General features: G+C 43.5%; 1 protein-coding gene across 3 annotated transcripts; it reads right to left on the bottom strand.

The window, feature by feature from the left end:
• Positions 1 to 687: 687 nt before the first annotated feature.
• HMCES (5-hydroxymethylcytosine binding, ES cell specific) lies at positions 688 to 18,919 on the bottom strand. 3 transcript variants are annotated; one of them, XM_075550109.1, is made up of 7 exons: positions 18,787 to 18,919; positions 17,917 to 18,118; positions 13,802 to 13,945; positions 10,949 to 11,074; positions 7,166 to 7,347; positions 3,686 to 3,878; positions 688 to 1,573 (listed from the first exon to the last, which is right to left on the bottom strand). In XM_075550109.1, the coding sequence occupies exons 2-7, from the start codon at positions 18,097 to 18,099 to the stop codon at positions 1,337 to 1,339; spliced, it is 1,065 nt and encodes a 354-aa protein (XP_075406224.1). In that variant the 5' UTR covers positions 18,100 to 18,118; positions 18,787 to 18,919; the 3' UTR covers positions 688 to 1,336. The 3 variants fall into 3 exon arrangements, with proteins under 3 accessions (XP_075406224.1, XP_075406225.1, XP_075406226.1); XM_075550110.1 differs by lacking the exon at positions 18,787 to 18,919 and adding an exon at positions 18,435 to 18,714; XM_075550111.1 differs by lacking the exon at positions 10,949 to 11,074.
• Positions 18,920 to 19,311: the final 392 nt, after the last annotated feature.

Raw genomic sequence — 19,311 nt, 5'->3', positions numbered from 1 at the left:
CGCCCGCGGAAGGCGGAGCATGCTGGGCCCGCGGCGCCGACCTGCGCTGCGTGCGTCCGTGAGCAGCCTAGAAGCTAGCCTGCGGCGGCGGTCGCCTCCGCACTTCCTGTCGCCGGCACGGTTTTCTGGTTCAGAGTTCTTACCTCCCGGATGCTTCAAGGGGGACGGGGACTAAACCCACCCCTTCCTATCATGACGATCTGCCAGCACCGCCCTTGTGCTCACTCCACCCTGCTTTGAACCATCCACAGCTGCCCCGTTTCACTGCTCACTGTATACATTTAGTATACAAGCATGTCCTTAATCTGATTGTGCCCCCCCTACCCCCGAGATGTAATCAGGCCTCAGCATACTCTTAATAAATTGGCACAACTATTAGGGACTCTGGGGACACAAGTGTAGCGGGCCCTATTGTCATGGAGGGAAGTCAGGGTGGGGATTCCTCCCAGGCGGCCTCAGAATGAACCCCTAAGCCATCCACAAACGCATGGCACCCTCTGCCTGCCCTACCAGCGCCAGAATCCGCTGTGGGACCAGATTAGGGATTCTCTGCGCGCAGATCCTGTTAACAAGAGGATCAGGGCTAGCTTCTTCCCCAGCCCCTGTTGATGGCAGGTAATCGATCAAGTTGGTTTTAATTTAAAGGATTTGTACACCCAAGTATTATGTGAAAAGAGAAGAAACAAGTTGTCTGCAACCAATTCTTTTTATTTCCAAAAAAGTTTTGTCCACAAAAGGCCCCAGGACTTTTTTGTGATAAAACCCATTCCTTAGAACTGAAGCCAGGAAACAGGTGGTAAAATCTAGAACACCCTCCCCAGCATCATTTTCCAAAATGCGAGTAATTAAATATCATTTATACCATGAAAAAACAAACTGATCTTAAAGAACTTATTCTAAAAGACAGGGAAACCAAAGGCTAAACAGTCAACAGCTTCATACTGGGAACAGCAGGCTGGACTGTGAGCTCCTTCAGAAACCAGAAAAGGTCTATTCATAGTGCCTTGCGGGTCCTGGCAACCTTAGATAAAAGACAGTGGCCTCTCTTCCTTTCAGGAATACTCCCAAGGACACCCATCAGCTCTGCACGATGCTGAGTTCCTAGTCACAGCCAGGAATAGCCACTCCCTCCCTTTCACCCCTCTTCCCCCCATAAGCCCGCAACTGTCAACTAAAACTGCCACCTCTTTCATGTCAGAAAGAACCCAAAGCAAATGAACCTCACCCTCACACCAGTGTGTACGTACACACACACACACACACACACACACACACACACACACACACACACACACACACAACTTCTAGAGAGCAGCAAACTGAAGTCCTGGGTTATTTATTGGCAATGAGGCCGTTTGGTCAGGGGCTCATCCTCCTTTTCCCGCTTCAGCCATCGCTCCAGGAGTGCTGCGCTGCCTCTCTTGGTGGGGAGTGGGCTTCTCTGCAGGAACTGACTAGACCACTGAGGCACATCTGACTCTTCCTTTTGCACTGTTTTGTAATTTTCCTTTTTGGGTGACTTTGTGGCTAGCCACTGCAACATTTTCTGGCTGCTGCCACTTGCCTTGGACTCCTAGGAGAAAGGAGGACAAAGTACAACCATCTGCTCCAGCATTTAGGAACAGACTAAGCAGGTGGTTAACTTCCAGCGAACAAAGGAGAGCGGCCTTAGGTACTGACCCAGGCTTGAAACATTCCTAGGGCCAGATGAGGTGCAGGCAGCATCTACCTCCTAATGCTACAGCCCATGACAAGATGGAACATTTTTAGATTAGGATTAACTTCTTGATTATTTCTTCCTTCTCTATACATGTAGACCTCGTTGTAATAAACTGAGGGCCAACAATGAGCTATGTCGACTTCATGATTTAATCTTCTCATCAATATAAGTAAATACGATTTCTACAACCTCATAAAAAATGGAAACCAAGGTTCTGAAAAGTTAACTCGCTTTCTGAAAGTCACACTATGATTGCTGGTAAAGGTGCATGGATTTGAGTCCACGCTTTGTGATTCCAAGACCTATAATCTTAATAGTAATTAATTACATTAATTGCAACTGCTTCACAAAAGGAAAAGGAGCCCTGTTTACCACAAGGTGAGACTGTTCAAACCTACCAGCCACTCTGGGAGAGAAAGATGAGGTTGTCTGTTCCCATCAAGGTTTGCAATCTTGGAAACCCCTGAAGGGTTGCTAAGAGTCAGCATTAACTCAATGCAGTGGATCAACAAGCATACTTCTTATTAATTTTCTTCATCTCCTTAGCCACCTTCTTTTCCTTCATTCAGTGATAGTTTAATTCTGAGGGTTCAATGATGAATAAGGCACAGACTCTAAGCTCAAAGAACTCACAAATACGTGAAGGAGATCAGCATGGGTAAGAAACACCAGTTAAGGCACGTGGAGAATACAGAAGGAAGGAGCGGTTGAGAGGGTGCCAAGCAGTAGGAGAGTAGGTTTCCGAGGAAGTGTGTTGCACTAAGCCCAGAGGATGGCATTCCAAACATGTGCAGAGAATGAACAAGTGTGTAAGTCAGCGTGACTCAGGAGGAGTGTTGGGAAATGAGGCTGGAAGAGAGATGGATGAGACTCAAACACCATCGGGGATTCTGAGCCTACAGCTCAACAAGCTAACTTGTTTCCCCATTATTCAGCCCCTACGCACAAGCTCGCCCTGTCACTGCTCCCAGTTCACCTGTATTCTAACCCTGAACTGATGAGCTCTGAACTGATTAACATAATGCAACATCTCTCAAGCACGAGCTTTCCCAGAGGAAAGGCCATGACAGAGATAGAAATATCTTTATAAATAGCTAAAGGTGGCAGCGGGGAAAGCATCAAAAGTTGAGAGTGCAGATAAAGGAGATGACACTGACTGAGGGGGCTGAAAAACTAAAAAAAAAAACCAAAACACTATTTTTTTTAACGAGGGAAGGGACCGCTGTTCTTGTGACCATCCTCTCTACTACCTCTCAGGCATTCTGAAATGTCTATTCCTGAAACACTCAGAGGGATTTCCTCCTTGAGACCCTCCATGTCCCTTAGAAACAACTGCTGCTCCTCCACTTCTCCCCTGAAATGTGAGTGGGGCCAGTGTCGGGCTCAACCTGGCCATTTTTGCTCCAAACTTCCCTCCCCATTTTAGGCCTTTTGTTTGTTTACCCCCCCTTCAAAATAGACCTTGTTAATTTGGAATCCTTGCTAATTTTAAGAGGTCAAAACCATAACCTTGATGCTCTCAAATCCTCCTGCAGGAGATGAGACCTACAACACCTTCTCCAGCTTGTGGTTGGAAATAGGGGTAGCAGAAAAGGGATGTGACCAGGCACACCATGGGTGTGGTTTGGAACCAGAGATACAATTATGATCTTCTGCATTAAGAGTTCTCCAACTTGGCTTATTGGCAGCATCACTGAGGGAGCATCTTAATGACACAGAAGCTTCAGCAGGTGTCGGGAGGGGCCGCAGTTACCCTGTGAGAGCTCCCCTGGAGACTCTGCATTGCAGCCCAGTTTGGGAATCATCGCTCTACTCCCCTCGCCACTCCACACACATGGAATATGTGAATAGAGTGTTTGGTAGTTCCAATTAAAGCTCTGAGTGTAAGAGGCCATATCCTAAAAGACAAGGCTATACCGACAGAGAGAAAGTTCAAAAAGGACTATACTGATCATAGGTCCGTACCTTTTTGACGAGAATGTCAACAGGAGCCAAACACTGAGAAGTGTTGTTTCGGGAATTGTTCACCAAAGAGGAGACTGGATGGAAAGTGATGTTTTCTGTGGGGTGGATTAACTTCAACGCTTCTTGAGTGGAGACCTCACCAAAGTCAAGCCATTTTGAGACTGCCTCATCCCCATCCAATAAGGCAGGCATCCTAGCCAGGGTGGTCACACATGGGTTGGGAGAGGTGGGGTGTGGGTAGTGAGAGAAGGGAGAAAGACATGAGTCCACTGAAAGCTCAAATCATCACACGGTCCAGTTCCCCAGCACACCCTAGAAGACTAGTGCTTTGACTAGAGCCCAGTGTGTTCCAGTACATGAATTAGCCTGCTGGACGCCCTAGTATACTAGGACGCCCTAGTACAGAATAACACAGATGCTGAAAAACGTTGTCTATCCACAACAATCTCCTGCCTCCCCTGAAAGAGTCACAGTAAAAAAGGGCTATTCATCTAATCTGGCAACAAAGAACAGCAGAGATGTCCAAGAAGACATTTGGACAAACCCTCAGGTGTGAGTTTCCAGTGTGGTACACACCTCATGGGCAAACAATACTGTTGGTTTCAGGAAATATAATCAACTTCAAAGAGTTTATGGAGAAAAAAAAGTTTCTGCAAAATGGCATGAAAAAGATTTTTTTCTATGAAAAATTTGAAGCTCTCTCATATATACATAAACATCTATTTTAGTTAAATGCTGTAATTTTATCAAACAAGTACTTTTTAAAAGTATTCTAAAATTTCTGAAACCCCGCTGTATTTTATGAGGAAGTTTTGTATTGCATTATATTTAGTTGGCAGTAATTACCAGCACTGCACCTTTCTTAGCATATGAAATATGAACATTTAAAAATCAGTAGTATTCTATTTTTCAGTAGTACTTTAGATCAGAGGAATTAAGGGAATTTATTTTAAGATGAGCTAGGGAAAATATGATTACTATTTCAAATAAAAGTATTATTTCATAGATATACTCAGGACAAGATTAAAGTAGGTAATCCTGATGTATGCAATGCGGCATACGTTGCAGCAAGACATTAAAAAATCAATTCTAAGGACACTGGCAAAAACTCTAAGTGTTACACAAATATAGTTATTTCTGCTAGTGCTTATTTTTAAGATGTGAATCTGTTCCAGTGTGACTAACTTATGAGAGAACAATCTGAGCAAAACAGATTATACATAAATGTTTTTTAGTTAAATACTTTTATTGGGGGCTCTTACATCTCTTATCACAATCCACACATTCATCCATCATGTCAAGCACATTTGCACATATGCTACCATCATCATTTTCAAAGCATTCTCTTCCCACTTGAGCCCCTGATATCAGCTCCCCACTTCTTCCCCTTCCCTCCCCCGCATTCCCTCCCTCAAACTCTTGATAAGTGATAGATTATTTTCTATATACTTGTTATGCTTTTGTTGCAAAAAAAAATTAAGTGAACACAGAACTGCACTTGCTTAACAGAGATTGGTAGGTACACAAAACACAAATGTACACACATCGAGTATTTGCATGTCTTGTCTTCAAAGGTATATTTTGTTATTTTGCATCTGTGAATTTTTCTATATTAAGAAAAGTTTAAAATATGCCAAGCAGTGCATGAAAATAGAAAACTCTTAAGGACTGAGGAGAAGCTTGAAATAATAAAGCATCTTGAAAGAAGGGAAGAAAGAAGTGCTATTTTCTGAGCACGAGGCATACTGGTACTGGTGAGACATACGGAATACACCATAGACTGCAAGAAGAACCAACAAAAGCACACTGGGAGACGGAAAGCCAAAATGTTCTTTAGAAGCGAGAGAACTGGACTTGTTACCAGGAGGGACCAGTCCCTGGAGAAGTACAGCATGCTTATAGAGGAGAGGGTCAGGATCATGCTTTGGAAGAGAAGACCTTCAAGGGGATAGACTGACGTAGTGGCTGCAATAATGAGTTCACATCTGGCAACGATTGTCAGGATGATGCAGGACCGGGCAGTATTTTTTTTCTATTGTACACAGGGTCGCTATGGGTTGTAACAGACTATGGCATCTAACAACCTAACATTAGTTTGTTTGTTTTTAATCATTTTATTGGGGGCTCGTACAATTATCATTATCCATACATATATCCATTGCATCAAGCACATATGTACTTTTGTTGCCATCATTATTCTCAAAACATTTGCCTTTCACTTGAGCCCTTAATATCAGCTGCTCGTTTTCCCCCTCCCTCCCCACTCCCCTAACATTAGTTTTTGATGCATCATTGGTGAAGTTAAGTGTGTGCATCACCTCACTTTTTCCATAAATACTGTGTTTTTTATTTATTAAGTTTTTCTTGGGGGGTGGGTATAAAATTTCACACAGTACAGTGATTTTTTAGGAATGCATGTCATGTTATAGCAGAACTGACTGCACACTTGACCCTTGAACAACATGGGCTTGTACTCTACAGGTTTCCATATAGACAGATTTTTTTAAAAATGACATAAGCTGGGGGGCAGGGAGGGTGGGAGAGGGAAAAAAGAAAAATGAGGAGCTGATTCCAGGAACCCAAGCAGAAAATGAATTTTGAGAAAGATGAAGGCAACGAATGTATAAGTGTGCTTTACACAATTGGTGTATGTATAGATTGTGGTAAGAGTTGTATGAGCCCCAATAAAATGATTAAAAGAAAAAGAAAAAATGACATAAGCTAATCATTTTCATGTGAGCAGTTCATCTCTCTAGTAAACTGTGGATTGTAGTAAAAACGTGGTCCTCATATACCACTTCCAATGATTGTGGAAGTATCTCCAAGAGGTAGAGAAGTCATGACAATACAAGAAAAAGTTCAACTGCTTAATTTCTACTCTGGATTTAGGTCCCCAGCTTCAATTTACTGCCATTTCAAGATAAACGAATCCAGCATAAGGATCAACCACAGTGAAAAAAGAACAGTACATTTTTGAAGGCATCACTACAGCTGTGCCAAGGGATACCAAAACCTTGTACTTTTTGCAAAACTCCTTTTAATCTTGGACTGAAAACGTAGCTTTCACGTAGGTGCAGAATATAAAGTAAGATTATATACAGGTAACATATGACAGGTATATATACACACACACACACACACACACACACACACACACACACAGGTAACATATGTGTCAATGTACTGTCAGTAAGTTAATAGTAGGCTACTGGTAGTTAACTTTTGGGGGTAATCAAGTATTAGTTAGACTCTAATTTTCAACAGTCTGGGATTGGGGACTAGAGGTAGGGTGGTTGGTGCTACTAACCCCAACATTGCTAAAAATGTCATTTCTATTTGTATTTTGAAAATTGTCTTAGTTTTCCATTCCATAAATTTATGCATAAAGAAACACTGCATTTCAAAAGCTACTTATTTAAAAATGAAGACGCAAACCCTCCTCTCAATCTTTTTGTACAGAGGATTAAGAGTGTGACTTGCCTGTGGTGAATATCATTCAGGCCTTTGCAGGAATCCACTGTGATGATGGTATAGGAATACAGGGTGTCTCCTCCCTCTGGGGGTGCCCAGCAGTCAAAGATCCCCGCCATTGTCAGTAGTCTCCAGTTGTCCCATACTTTCTCCCACTCCTCAGGACTGTCCAAGGCACCAATACTGTCTGACTGGGAGCAAAAACACAGGGCAGATTAGATATGCGGCAGCCTCTTCTATACAAAGATTGGGTACTACTGACTGACTTAAGAGGCTTGGTGGCAAATACCTTCCAAAACCCTAGATTTATGGCTCTCCAGTACTTTTAGAATTCAATTTAACACCTTCACTGGGCATTCAGGTCCTTCTAGGACCGAGCCCACTATTACTCAACTGACATTCACAATGTTAATCTGTAAATGAGACTTTCATGAAACTTAATGCCCTTTGCTCAAGTTATCTTCCCTACTTTTCTCACCATGCTAACTACAAGCAGGAGTGGACAGAACTTCGTTCTGTGCATAAGGTCGGGATGGACTCTGCAGCCTCCAACAACAACGTTGCCGTGCCATTTAGTTCAAGACCTACAACGAAACACTGGAAAGGGGTCTCACTCCCACCCAGAAACAACATTAGAGGCCTAGATCACCTTCAGAATTACAGCTTTTGTTGAACTTATCAGTGAACTAAAGTCACAGGCTCACCAATTAACCTGATTAGAGCCTCCAAGGAGGAACAGAAGCAAGTCAAAAAAGACCCCATATAGGAAGACAGAAATCTACATGAAAGTGTCACATTGCTAAAAATAATGTAGGTTAGTGTGGGAATCCGTGGGAATTGCAGACATGAGGGGAGCATACACCAGCCTCTGCGGACGTCCCTGGGTGTTCAAAAGGAAGCCCGCAGATGGAGCAGGAGACTGGACATAGCCCGATTTGGGGTGTTTGTCCAGAAGATGGGTAGGAGTACCTCTGCCCTGGGAACAGCATGAAGTCTCACCTGACTGTTTCTTCCCTAAGGGACAAATGCCTTAAGTTGTGGTGTGAAAGGCAGTAAGCCCCATCACCCCTCACTTAAAGGTAAAAATTAAAAGCAAGCAGCAAGCAAGCAAGCAAACAACAGGGAAGCAGGATCACGAGGAGAGCCTGGGCCTGAGCCCCAGAGGCAAAAGCCAACCCAAGACTGACTCTGAATGACAACACTCTTACTCAGTGCCATCAGGCTGATCCAACTCACAGTGACCCTACAGGACAGAGCAGAACTGCACTTTCCAGGTTTCTGAGGCTGTAAATTTTTCTTTAAAACAGTTTTATTAGCACATAATCCACATATCATATAATTCAATAGTTCAATCATAAAAAGAACAGTTGTACAATCATTACCACACTTAATTTTAGAGCATTTCTTCTTTCAGTCATTTCATTGGGCATTTCTTCTTTCTTGTACCCATTGTTATTAGCTCCTATTTTACTCCCCAACGTTCCCTGCCAAACTCCTAAGGAACCATTAATCTGGTTTCTGCCTACAGACTTACCTATCCTGGATTTCATACACAGGAAAACATACCAAAATCAAAACAAACAAACACAAGAACACCAACAATAAATAAGCAGAGAAAAATCTCAATTGAAAAGTAGAAAATATTGAAAAGCTAGAACAGATTTAAAATGGGCCTAAAGGCAGCTCAGATAAGGAGTTCAATGTTAACCTAACTACAACTGCAACCATCCACTTTCCAAAGCCCTCTGCCTCACAGCGCGGCTTCTCCCGCCCTCGGTCTATGGTCAGAGGGGATTCACTGTATTCACACGTAGTTTCTTTGCTTTTTTTAACTGAAACAACTTTAAAATGGATCATAAGGGAGATCAAATGATAGGATAATAAATGTTAACCTAATTATATCTACCATAATTGATACTATAATGCTCTCTGGTTGATGACAAGGCTATCATATCCCGATGCCTGGAGGAGCTTCTTGGAAGGCTTAATTTTGTGTGAAGCCTGCAAATGGATTTTGAGCTTCCACTGTTGTTCATAGCCTTCTGCAAACCAGGTGTCCCCAATTTAACCTTTGATACCATTCCCTACTTCAAGTTTAGAGTATAATTCATAATCCTCACAGGCTGGTGGGCTTCTTCCATGTAGTCTTAGTTGACACCTCACTTAGTTGGCTGCTTGTTTGAAGATAAGACTCTAAGATTAGCCTTCAAAATTGAAACCTGTGTTGGGTGGAGAGCAAATGTTTTGAGAATGATGAGGGCAACGAATGTACAAATGTGCTTTACACAATTGATGTATGTATGGATTGTGATGGGAGGTGAATGAGTTCCTAATAAATTAATAATAAAAAATAATTAAAAAAATTAAAACCTGTGTGCTTCAAAGGACACTACCAACAAAGTAAAAATGCAATCCACAAGCTGGGAGAGAAAATATGTGCATATTATATATTTAGTATGGGTCAAATACTATAAATCTCTTATAACTCAAAAAACCAAAAAACAGACAAACCAATCAAAACCAGTTAAAAAGAACAAGGCACAATTAAAGAAATTGTTATGACACTGGGAAAAACTTAACTAATGCTACTGAACAATGTGAATGGAAATTGTCAAATAGGATCCAAACTTGCTGTATAAACTTTCCCAAAAAACAATGGAATGGTGGTGGTAGAGAAGGTAGGAGAGAGGCAAAGGATCTGATCAGGCAGTTTCCCAAAGGCAGACAAGTTGTCAATTAAGCACATGAAAAAATACTAAACATCATTAGTCAGTAGGGAAATGCAAATCAAAACCACAATGAGATACTAACTCACACCCCAAACCAAACTCACTGCCACTGAGTCAATGCTGACTCATAGCAACCCGCTGTGGTTTCCCGGGCTATAACCGTTTAGGGGAGTAGAAAACCCAGCGTTCCTTCTCCCAAGGAGCTGCTGGTAGTCCCTAACTGCCACCATGGAGATCGTGACCCTACTCATTACCACTCCACCACAAGGGTTCCTTCATGAAGGAGATGAAAAATAACAAGACTTGGTGAGGAAAAAGAGAAAATAGATTCTATCTTTATTGACTGCTGGTAGGAATGCAAAAATGGTGCCATCTGTGAAACTGTGAAAAACCCTTAGGCGGCTCTGTAAAATTTTAAACAGAATTCTCATGAGAGCCAGTAGTCCCTAGCTTAGGTATACACCTACGAGAAATGCAAACCTGTATTCAAGGAAGCCCTTTCAGTAAAAGAATGCTCATAGTCAAAGTAGAAACAACCCAAATGCCCATTCACTGATGAATAAACATATACCACAAGTCTAACAAATTGTGGTACAGTTATAATTGAATATTATGCAGCCCAAAGGAATAAAATACTGCTACATTACGCTGAGTGAAAAGGAGCCAGATACAGAAGGCCACATACTGCATGCTTACCATTTGGTGAAATATCAATATGCAAATCTATAGTGACGTACAGATTAGTTGCCAGGGAACAGATGATGGGGTGAAATAGGGAGTGACTGCTAATAAGTGTAGGTTTGTTTTTTTCCTTCATTTTTGGTTGATGGAAATGTTCTAAAACATAGTATGGTCGCTGCACAACTCTGAATTTAACAAAAGCCGTTGGATTGTATACCTTCAAAGGGTAAATTTTCTGATTAATTACATCTCGATAAAGCTGTTATTAAAAGCATCAAAAACAACAAATGCTGTGAGGGACGAAAAAGGAATGCTTTCCTAGGATTGATTTGTTCCCGCTATCTTTCTAAACATCTGCTGAGAGTTCTGCTGTCTCGGATACCTTTTCTGTCTTGATTTGGGGGAAGTAGATGAAATACGGCTGCCTCTGGCTTGTACCCTGACATCTCTGCCACTCGTAGAATCCATCGGCTAGAATGACACAGCGCCGTCCCTTTCCCAGAGGCACCTAAGGCAGAACATGAGAAGAGATGGTCTTGGTGACAATCATGTTTTATGGATTTGAGTTAAAATCTCAGCCATACCAATGTGTCACCTTTAGAACAGTTACTAACGTCTCTGTATCTCAATTTTCTTAAGTATTAAGTGGAGATAACATACCCAGTTACATAGACATTGAAACAATTATATATAAGTATATCAAAGCAACTATCTTTCTGTGTAACAAGTAACAGATACTTACGATGTCTAGTCTCCTAAATCCCCCACCCCACCCCCCTAGTGAACCAGTCAGAGGCAGCCATCTTCACATAGTGCCGCCAAATCTATTTGGGCTGTCTCTGTATAACCAAGAGATTATAGTAGACACGACTGTTCTGACTTTCAAAGTAGGTGACAAAGCTTTGCAGCTTCTGCCCTGGTGTCATGAACTCTGAACACTGCATTAAGCGAGACACCATATAAACAGCTTAAGTACTCTGAGACTGAAGCCGGCATGTGGACAGGATGCCAGTTGTTCTAGCCATCCCTGATGAGGTACCAGGCTGTGGGTGAAAAGGTCCTATTGGACATCCAACCATACCATGTTATCTCATCTCAGCACAACTACAGAATTCCCAAGTGAGACATGTCCAACCAAGCCCAGTCAACCAACAAAATGTGAGCAACGAGAACAGTTTTAAACCACTAAGTTATGCATGGTTTGTCAAATGGAACAGCACTCGACATGAACAACTAGGAATATTATTTGCAACCTGGAAGTCGTGGCTATCAAGTCAGTTCTGCCTCATGCAGAGTTGACCCTACAGGGTGGAGTCAAACTATCCCAGAGGATGTCCACGGCTGTACACCTGTGCAGAAACAGACCACCACATCTTCTACCTGGGGAGCAGTTGGTAGGTTCAAACTTTGACCTGCTGCTTAGCAACTAATTGCCTAACCACTTATTATTGGAGGTTCTCTTTGTAACTTCATCTTCTTTAAAAGTTCCAAAGCAAATCTCCTTTTATTTCTCAGGTATACAGGACAATACTAGCTCTGTTAGAAACAAGATAAAAATACTGAAGCTAAGTAAAAAAGTATCAATACTGGGATTATTCAAGTCCATACATGCACAAGTTCATTCTAAATAAAACATGTTTAAACATGTCACTGCCATGAGTGGATGGCTACACTCAAATTCTCTCAGTATGACACATGTCCCAGTAGCCAGAGGGTGCCTTCACAGAAAGTTAAAAGCAAAGCAGAGTGGTTACTCAAAGTTATGATGACTTGTGGACCACAAAGGGGTAATCTTAGATAGCCAATTTTTAGGGTAGAATTGGGATCATGATAATGGGGAGGGTGGGAAGAAGCAGCATTTAGGAACTAGAGGGAAAAAAAAGGGGGTTAATCTTGATAGATTTTTCTCAAAGGACACAAGATGATCACGGGGGCTTATAAGAGGGGAGCAAACACAGAAGTTTTTTACTTGAGGGGAGCAGACAACAGAATTGTATGTGAATGGCTACATGGGATAGTGTAAGATTAAGTAAAAAGATATATATATAAATATCTAAAAATAACAAGGTTCCGAGGGGTAAGGGGGGGGATACATGGGAAATAATACAAAGGAGTTCAAGAAGAAAGAAAATGTTTTGAAACTGATTGTGGTAGCAATTGTATAATCACTGCTTGATGTGATTGAACTATGGATTGTTTTATCAGTAAGAGCTCCCCCCTTGGAAAAAAAAGATTAATGATTAATAAAAAAAGACATTTTTTAAAAATTGAAAATTGCATTGGGCAGTTTTGTTTTCTTCCATCACAATGATTGCTTTTCAAGAGTAGCAAAGGATGTCTGTTGAAGGCCATTAAGACAGCCTTGAAGTGGAGAGCAAATGCCTTGAGAATGATTGGGGCAGGGAATGTATGGATGTGCTTTATACAATTGATGTATGTATATGATGGACTGTGATAAGAGTTGTATGAGCCCCTAATAAAATGTTTAAAAAAAAAAGACAGCCTTGAAATGGCTGAGAAGTCTCATGACCTAGGTGTCAGTGTTTGCTGATTTCTACTTTGACTTTACGCTTTGAACAGACTGTCAAGTACAAGAAAGTATGCAAGGTCTGGGAAAAACAGGTGGTTTCATTTTCTCATGGATGTCTGGCTTGGCAGAAGATAGAGTTGCTATGTGTATCAAATGTGCTTGCTTAACAATGAAATAATTAACCCCGGGTTGTTTCTGCATGGATAGAAGGAGTGTGTAGAATAAACTCGGGTGCTTCAGTCCATCAGACTGCTGCCCTCCCAATACTTTCTCTCTTTTTTTCCCCTTAATCCTCACTCCCCCTTTCAGGACTGTTCGACTCATCAGCTGGCTCCGACAATGTCCTAGAGAATTTCTTTGGGAAACCTTTCCCCATTCACCTTAAAGCTCTGAGCTTGCCCCTTCATAGCTCTTTATGTTTCTAAAACTCAAAGAACATTTTTTTTAAAAATAAAATTTTGCCCCTCTGTTTTGACATGGTATAAATCAAAGAAGGAATTCTTCAGGGAAGTAAGGTTATAGAGATGGAAACAGCGCTGTCACGAGTTACAGAAAGCTAAAAAAAAGAAAGAAAGCTAGATGGAGGTTATGTGGAGAAACAGCCTCATGTTCTGATATTTTTGTTTTATGAAGGTTTCTATCACTTTGGAGCAATACTTTTAGACTTCCTCTCATATGTGCATTTCCCGTAGACCAGGTACCTACCTTGAAAGACTGCTTCTCCAGCATGGTATCACTTCGACAGTTGGTGGTGTTGAACTGCAGCTTAGAAGGATCACTTTCCTTGAACCAAGAGGGAACCAGGCCCCATCTCATGGGAGCAATAATACGCTCAGATGAGTCTGCATTCTATCACATAAAAAGGAAAAATCCAGTGAGATAATAATAAACCAAATTTAGTGTGTGCATTGCATTATCACCAGTAGTTAGGATAAAAAAAATAGAGACTATTAAAAAGAAAACATTCTGCTACAAAACAACTTGTGATTTATCATGGTGCGAATAACTTTTGAGTTCTTCAGCAACCATATCTCAGGATGTAAGGCATTCTGCTTGGGTAAGGGGGGGATCCAAAAAAGTTTCGTTTCTGTAAGCTTTTAATGAGTTCTCACTATGAGGGCTCAAGGAGTCCTAGTGGCATAGAACAAGTTGGGCTGCTACCCACAAGGTCAGTGGTTTAAAACCATCCGCTGTTCCACAGGAGAAAAGATGAGGCTTTCTGTTCTCATAAAGCTTTACAGCCTCCAAAACCAACAGGGCAGCTGGGCTCCGTCCCACAGAGTTTTTAGGTGTCAGAACCAACAAGGTGGCACTGAGTGAGTGAGTGAGTGAGGCTCTGTGAGTTATGTGTTGAGGTGCTAAACACAGGTTGGCGGTTCACACCTACCAGGTGCTCCTCAGGAAAAAGATGAGGCTCTTGGCTCTCATAAAGATTTATAATCTGGAAACCGCCTATAGGGCTACAATGAATAGGCATCAACTCAGTGCCAGGGAGTGAGTATGGCAGAGACAAAGCACTCTGGTAGTATAATGGTTAATAAAGTGTCAGTGATTCCAACTCTTAAGCTGCTTAGCAGAAGGAAAGACCTGGTGATCTGCTTCCTGAAAGATTACAGCCTATGAGGCAGTTGTAGCTCTTCTTTGTCATACAGGGTCATGAATCAGCCTGAGCGCAGACAACTCTGGGAGAAACAATGCTAGGCTCTGTACTTCATACAGCTCCGACTCTCACGAAGCAAAAGCTAAAACCATAATACTCACATAGTGAGGTATAGACTATGCTCAAGGGGGATGCACAAGGTATTAACTAATGGGGCACTCAAAAGAGTGTCTAACCTAAAAAACAGTATGTAAGGACAGAGAGAAAAAACCATTAAAAATATAAGATACTATAGGATAAGAATTGGATAGTGGCTCATACAATGACTGTCTTCAATAGTTGGGTTTTGTGTCGACTTGATTATACCTGTGGGAAGATGTGGGTAGAGTCCAACCTCTCCATTGGGACACAGTTCCTCACTACAAAGAATTATTCTGCCCAAAATGTCCATAGGGCTGAGGTTACAAAATCCTGCTCTCACAAATTCTAATGATGATCTTTAAAGTAATTTCTGGAATGTGTTCAATACCCAAACCTCACTGCCATCGAGCGGATGCTGACTCATAGGCACTCTATAGGGCAGGGTAGAATTATCTGTGAGTTTCCGAGATGGTAGCTGTTTACAGGAGTACACAGCCCTGTCTTTCTCCCTTCGAGCAGCTGGTGGTTTCGAACTGCTGATCCTGCAGATTGTATAACCACTACATAACCAGAACCCCCTCTAAATGTATTCAATGGGCAACTGTAAATACATTTCAACATAAGGAACAATGAATAGAAAGTGTCTGAGCCCTGGTGGCTAATGGCTAAGTTAGACAGCTAACCGAAGGCCAGCACTTTGAAATCACCAGCTGGTCTTTGGAATTAACAAGTGAGGTTTTTTGGGGTTTTGTTTTGTTTTTTATAGAACCCAAATGGGCTCCTGTAAAGATTTAGTCTCAGAAACTCTGTAAACTCATAGGCTCATTATGAGTCAGAATCAATTAGATGGCTGTGGATTTGGTTTTTGACTTGAGAAGCCAAAATACTGAAATATTTATTACTCAGTACAAGTCATCTTTTCTTCCACCATTTTAGATTTCTGACCAGACAGCTGGTGGTACTGGGGTAGAAAAATGAAAGAGGAAACCATTTACAAATCAGCGGTTTCAAATGCAAATATTGCAATCTGTACTCATGTGCTGGCCGCTGATGATCTGGATGAGTGAACTACTGATAGAGTTCTCATTTTGCTTTACAATTTACAAGGCTGGGGAAAATAAAACCCCATATACTTATTAGGAAGGTTTAACCAACCTTAGTAAAACTTAGCAACAAATGCATACTGGTCCAAAAGAAGGCTGCGTTTGCTAGAGGCTCTCCCTCCTCATTCTAACTACTCCACGTGTCAGGGGAATGGAGAGATGTCTGGACTTGAGTCACAATTCTGCCTCCCACTGACTAATAATCTACAACAAATCTCAATCTTTCTATACGCCTCACTCCAATTATGCCTTATTCTGAGGCATTTAAAATTTTCCCTTTTCTTGTTCCAAGTTTCACATGTTTATCTAACTTGATTTCCCTCATTTTTTTTAAAAGTTTCAATAGGGAAGTATGTGTCCTCTAAAAATGACTCAAAGTAATTTAATGCAAATTGCATGGTCTTGGCAAAAGAGACTGCATTTTAAATTCAGTGCCTTCAGCTTGGCTTTTAGAATTCACCTCTCATCGACCTCCCTCACACTGACCTTCTCCCTCCCCTGCTCAACCCCAACACCTGGAGCCGGCTCATCATCTTGAAGCCAGAATGTTTTCTGAAGATAAGCGCACCCCTCTCTCCCTATCCTGGATGTATAGATAAAATTAACAACTCTTCCCTGCTGAATCCCGGTGTGCACAGATCTTCCCCAGCTTTGATCCTTCCCAGCTGTGCCTGCCAGCAGGGGTATAAAGACGCAGCCCAAATTTCCCAAAGTGCAGTTTCAATAGCTCAATTCCCTGAGTTGCTGAATCTGCCCGCAAGCCTCCCAATAAATTTGCCGATTGGATCTTTGGTTCTGTTTCACGCCCCAAAATTCCTTACACAAATTATTTCAACCAAAGAGATCAAGGTTATTTGGTATGTTTATTTTAGAATTACTGTATCTGTATAATGTAGAAATAAGTCTTTTTAACTATCATAAGAATTCTGAAGGAAATGTACCAGAAATATAGCCAACTTTATAAAGTGATTTCAGCATGTGGGCCAAACAGGCTGAGGGGGGCCAAAATTCAGGGAAAAAAATATAATTTTTAGAAATATAGCAAGTGAATTTAAAACAAGAGCTGGAAAAACTATTACCTTCAGGAATGATGTTATCTATTACATAAGACACATACTAGACACATTCAAGATACAAGGTGAAGAACTAAAACATGACTATAATTATTGGTTACACTAACAGTGTAAGTGTCTGGTACAAGGAGGCTTCAAAAAGTTTGTGGAAACATTCCATTATCTTTCAATTCCATTTTTGTTTTCTTTTAAAAATATTTTAAATTAAAAGATCATATTATTGGGGGCTCTTACAACAACCAATATATCAATTGCATCAAGAATATTTGTAAATATGTTGCCATCATTATTTTCTAAACATTTAAATTTCTATTGAGCCCTTAGTATCAGCTCCTCTTTATTCCCTCCCTCTTCCCCAACACGCAAACTTTTTGAAGCCCCCACATATAAACATCATATCACAATTACACTTCAGACAATTACATACATCTGGTTCTAGTAAACTTAAAATTAAGATTAAAAACACAAGAGGAGCTTTTCAACGTTCAAAATTATTTGAAATGTTTAAACTGACTTAAAGTTAATCCCATCTCAGTCCTTAAGATACCGATTCCGGTCATGTTTTTAGAAAGATACAGAAATGGCCCTGAGGGATCAATTAGGATTAAAAGCTGTCCACCTTAAATTTTTAAAAAGGATTTTAAAATATAACGGTTATGTAAATTTGACATTCATTCACTAAGGCCTTCGGTGGCAACGTTATTTAAATGGAGCCTAAAGAATCGTCTCTAAGGTTCTAAGGCAGCGATAACACTTCTTTCCGTGAAGCCCAGGACGTTCTCAGAGTGGGGGCCACCACTTGTCAGTAAAGGCTCGTGTTTAACGTCATCTCAGAGGCTGAGCATCCCCAAACCAGGAGGACCGGACGAGTCCACGGGCTGGCGCGCACCGGTCACGGGTTACCTTGTCGAAGTGCAGGCGGGACAGCAGCACTGGGCTGCTGGACTGCGGGCTCTTGTTGTACGACGGCTGATACTTGTCGGGCTCTCTCCACTCGGGGACCTGCCGTCGGCCCTGCCTATCCCGGTAGGCACAGGCTCGGGTGAGCGCCTCTCTGGGCAGGTGGCAGGACGTCCGCCCACACATTCTCCAGCGCGGCTCTAACCTGGAAGCCACCAACCCGCGGTCACCGCGGGGTTCCAACTTGCGGGGCCGCGCGGGGCGGAGTGCAACCGCGCAGCAGAGCCACCGATTCCCAAGGGCAAGCGCGGCCCTCGCCCCGCTGACTGCGCACCAAGCCCCCTTCCTCCAATACACAGAGGGGCTGGCCGCTCGGCTCCGGGAGCCCCCTCGAGGTTCCCCGAGTGCCCGCCCGCACAGCACCCACTGCGGTCCCCACTCGCGGCTGCCTGGTTTCCCCGGACCGCCCCTCAGGGCCGGGACCACGGCCGCTCCGTTCACCACCCCTCGGGGGCCACCACCTGCAAGAGGCGCGCCAAAACAAGTTGTGGACGCAATCCGAGACCGAGCTTCTCCGTTTACTGCTTCCGCCCAGAAAGGTAGCACCAGGTCCCTGGGACTTCGGGCACCTTCCACCCCGCGGCGGCCCCGTCCTCGCCGCCCGCCAGTGCCCTCCCCGTGCCTCGGGTGGCGCGCCGCTAACCCCGGGCGGCACCCCTCACCCCGGCCGGCCCGGGGGCGCGACCGGAGGCCCCGCCCCTCGCGGAGAGGCTCCCACCACAGAGGACACCGCAAGAAGGGGCGCCAGCTCCCGGGGCCACTCGCGTCAGCAGCAGAGGGGGCAGGGGCCCTGAACGCGCCGGCCCGCTTCACCTCGGCTGCTCGCCCGCCCGCCCGCGCGCCGCCTCCGTCCTGCTCCGGCGGCCCCGCGTCGCCTCCGCTCAGCCCGGCCGCGCGAGCGCGTCGCGGTTCCGAGCACGACGTAGAGCCGCGCTCGGCGTGGGCCCCGCCCCGTAAGGCCCGTCCCGCCCCCGAGGGCGACTAGCCACGCCCCCTTCCGCGGGCCCGCCCGGTCCAGGCTCGGAGCGCCCGGGATTGGAGCGGAAGTAGGTTGGGAGTGCGCAACTGCTCTTGGAGGTTTTGGCGCCGATTCTGAGCATTTCGGAGAGCCGGCCCCACCCTCCGCGAGCTGCGCGCCTGTCTTCACCCCTGCCCAGGGGCCCTAGGACTGGGTGCTTCCCGGTGGCTGTGTTTGTGGCGGGAGAAACCACAGCTCTGGGCACCGGGTCGGGGTGAAATCAGCAGTCGATGTTATTACGAATCATACTTTGACGCAAAAAATAAAGCCACCAGGCAAACTTACAGGCATTACACACATGCCCCTCATTTTGGTGCGCA

This window comes from Tenrec ecaudatus, chromosome 5, assembly GCF_050624435.1.
Source record: "Tenrec ecaudatus isolate mTenEca1 chromosome 5, mTenEca1.hap1, whole genome shotgun sequence".
NCBI classification, from domain to species: Eukaryota; Metazoa; Chordata; class Mammalia; order Afrosoricida; family Tenrecidae; genus Tenrec; species Tenrec ecaudatus.
Note: the sequence above shows the minus strand (reverse complement) of the source record. Positions and strands in the feature narration are given on the sequence as shown.

Bases quoted from the DNA above. Each gene is read 5' to 3' on its own strand.
- HMCES (XM_075550109.1), bottom strand. From the start codon at position 18,099: ATGTGTGGGCGGACGTCCTGCCACCTGCCCAGAGAGGCGCTCACCCGA. The intron at 3,879-7,165 runs GCAAGTCACACT...CACCCTGGCTAG, and splicing joins CTGAATGATATTCACCACAG to GATGCCTGCCTTATTGGATG. The intron at 1,574-3,685 runs GTACGGACCTAT...CCTTTCTCCTAG, and splicing joins TTGACATTCTCGTCAAAAAG to GAGTCCAAGGCAAGTGGCAG.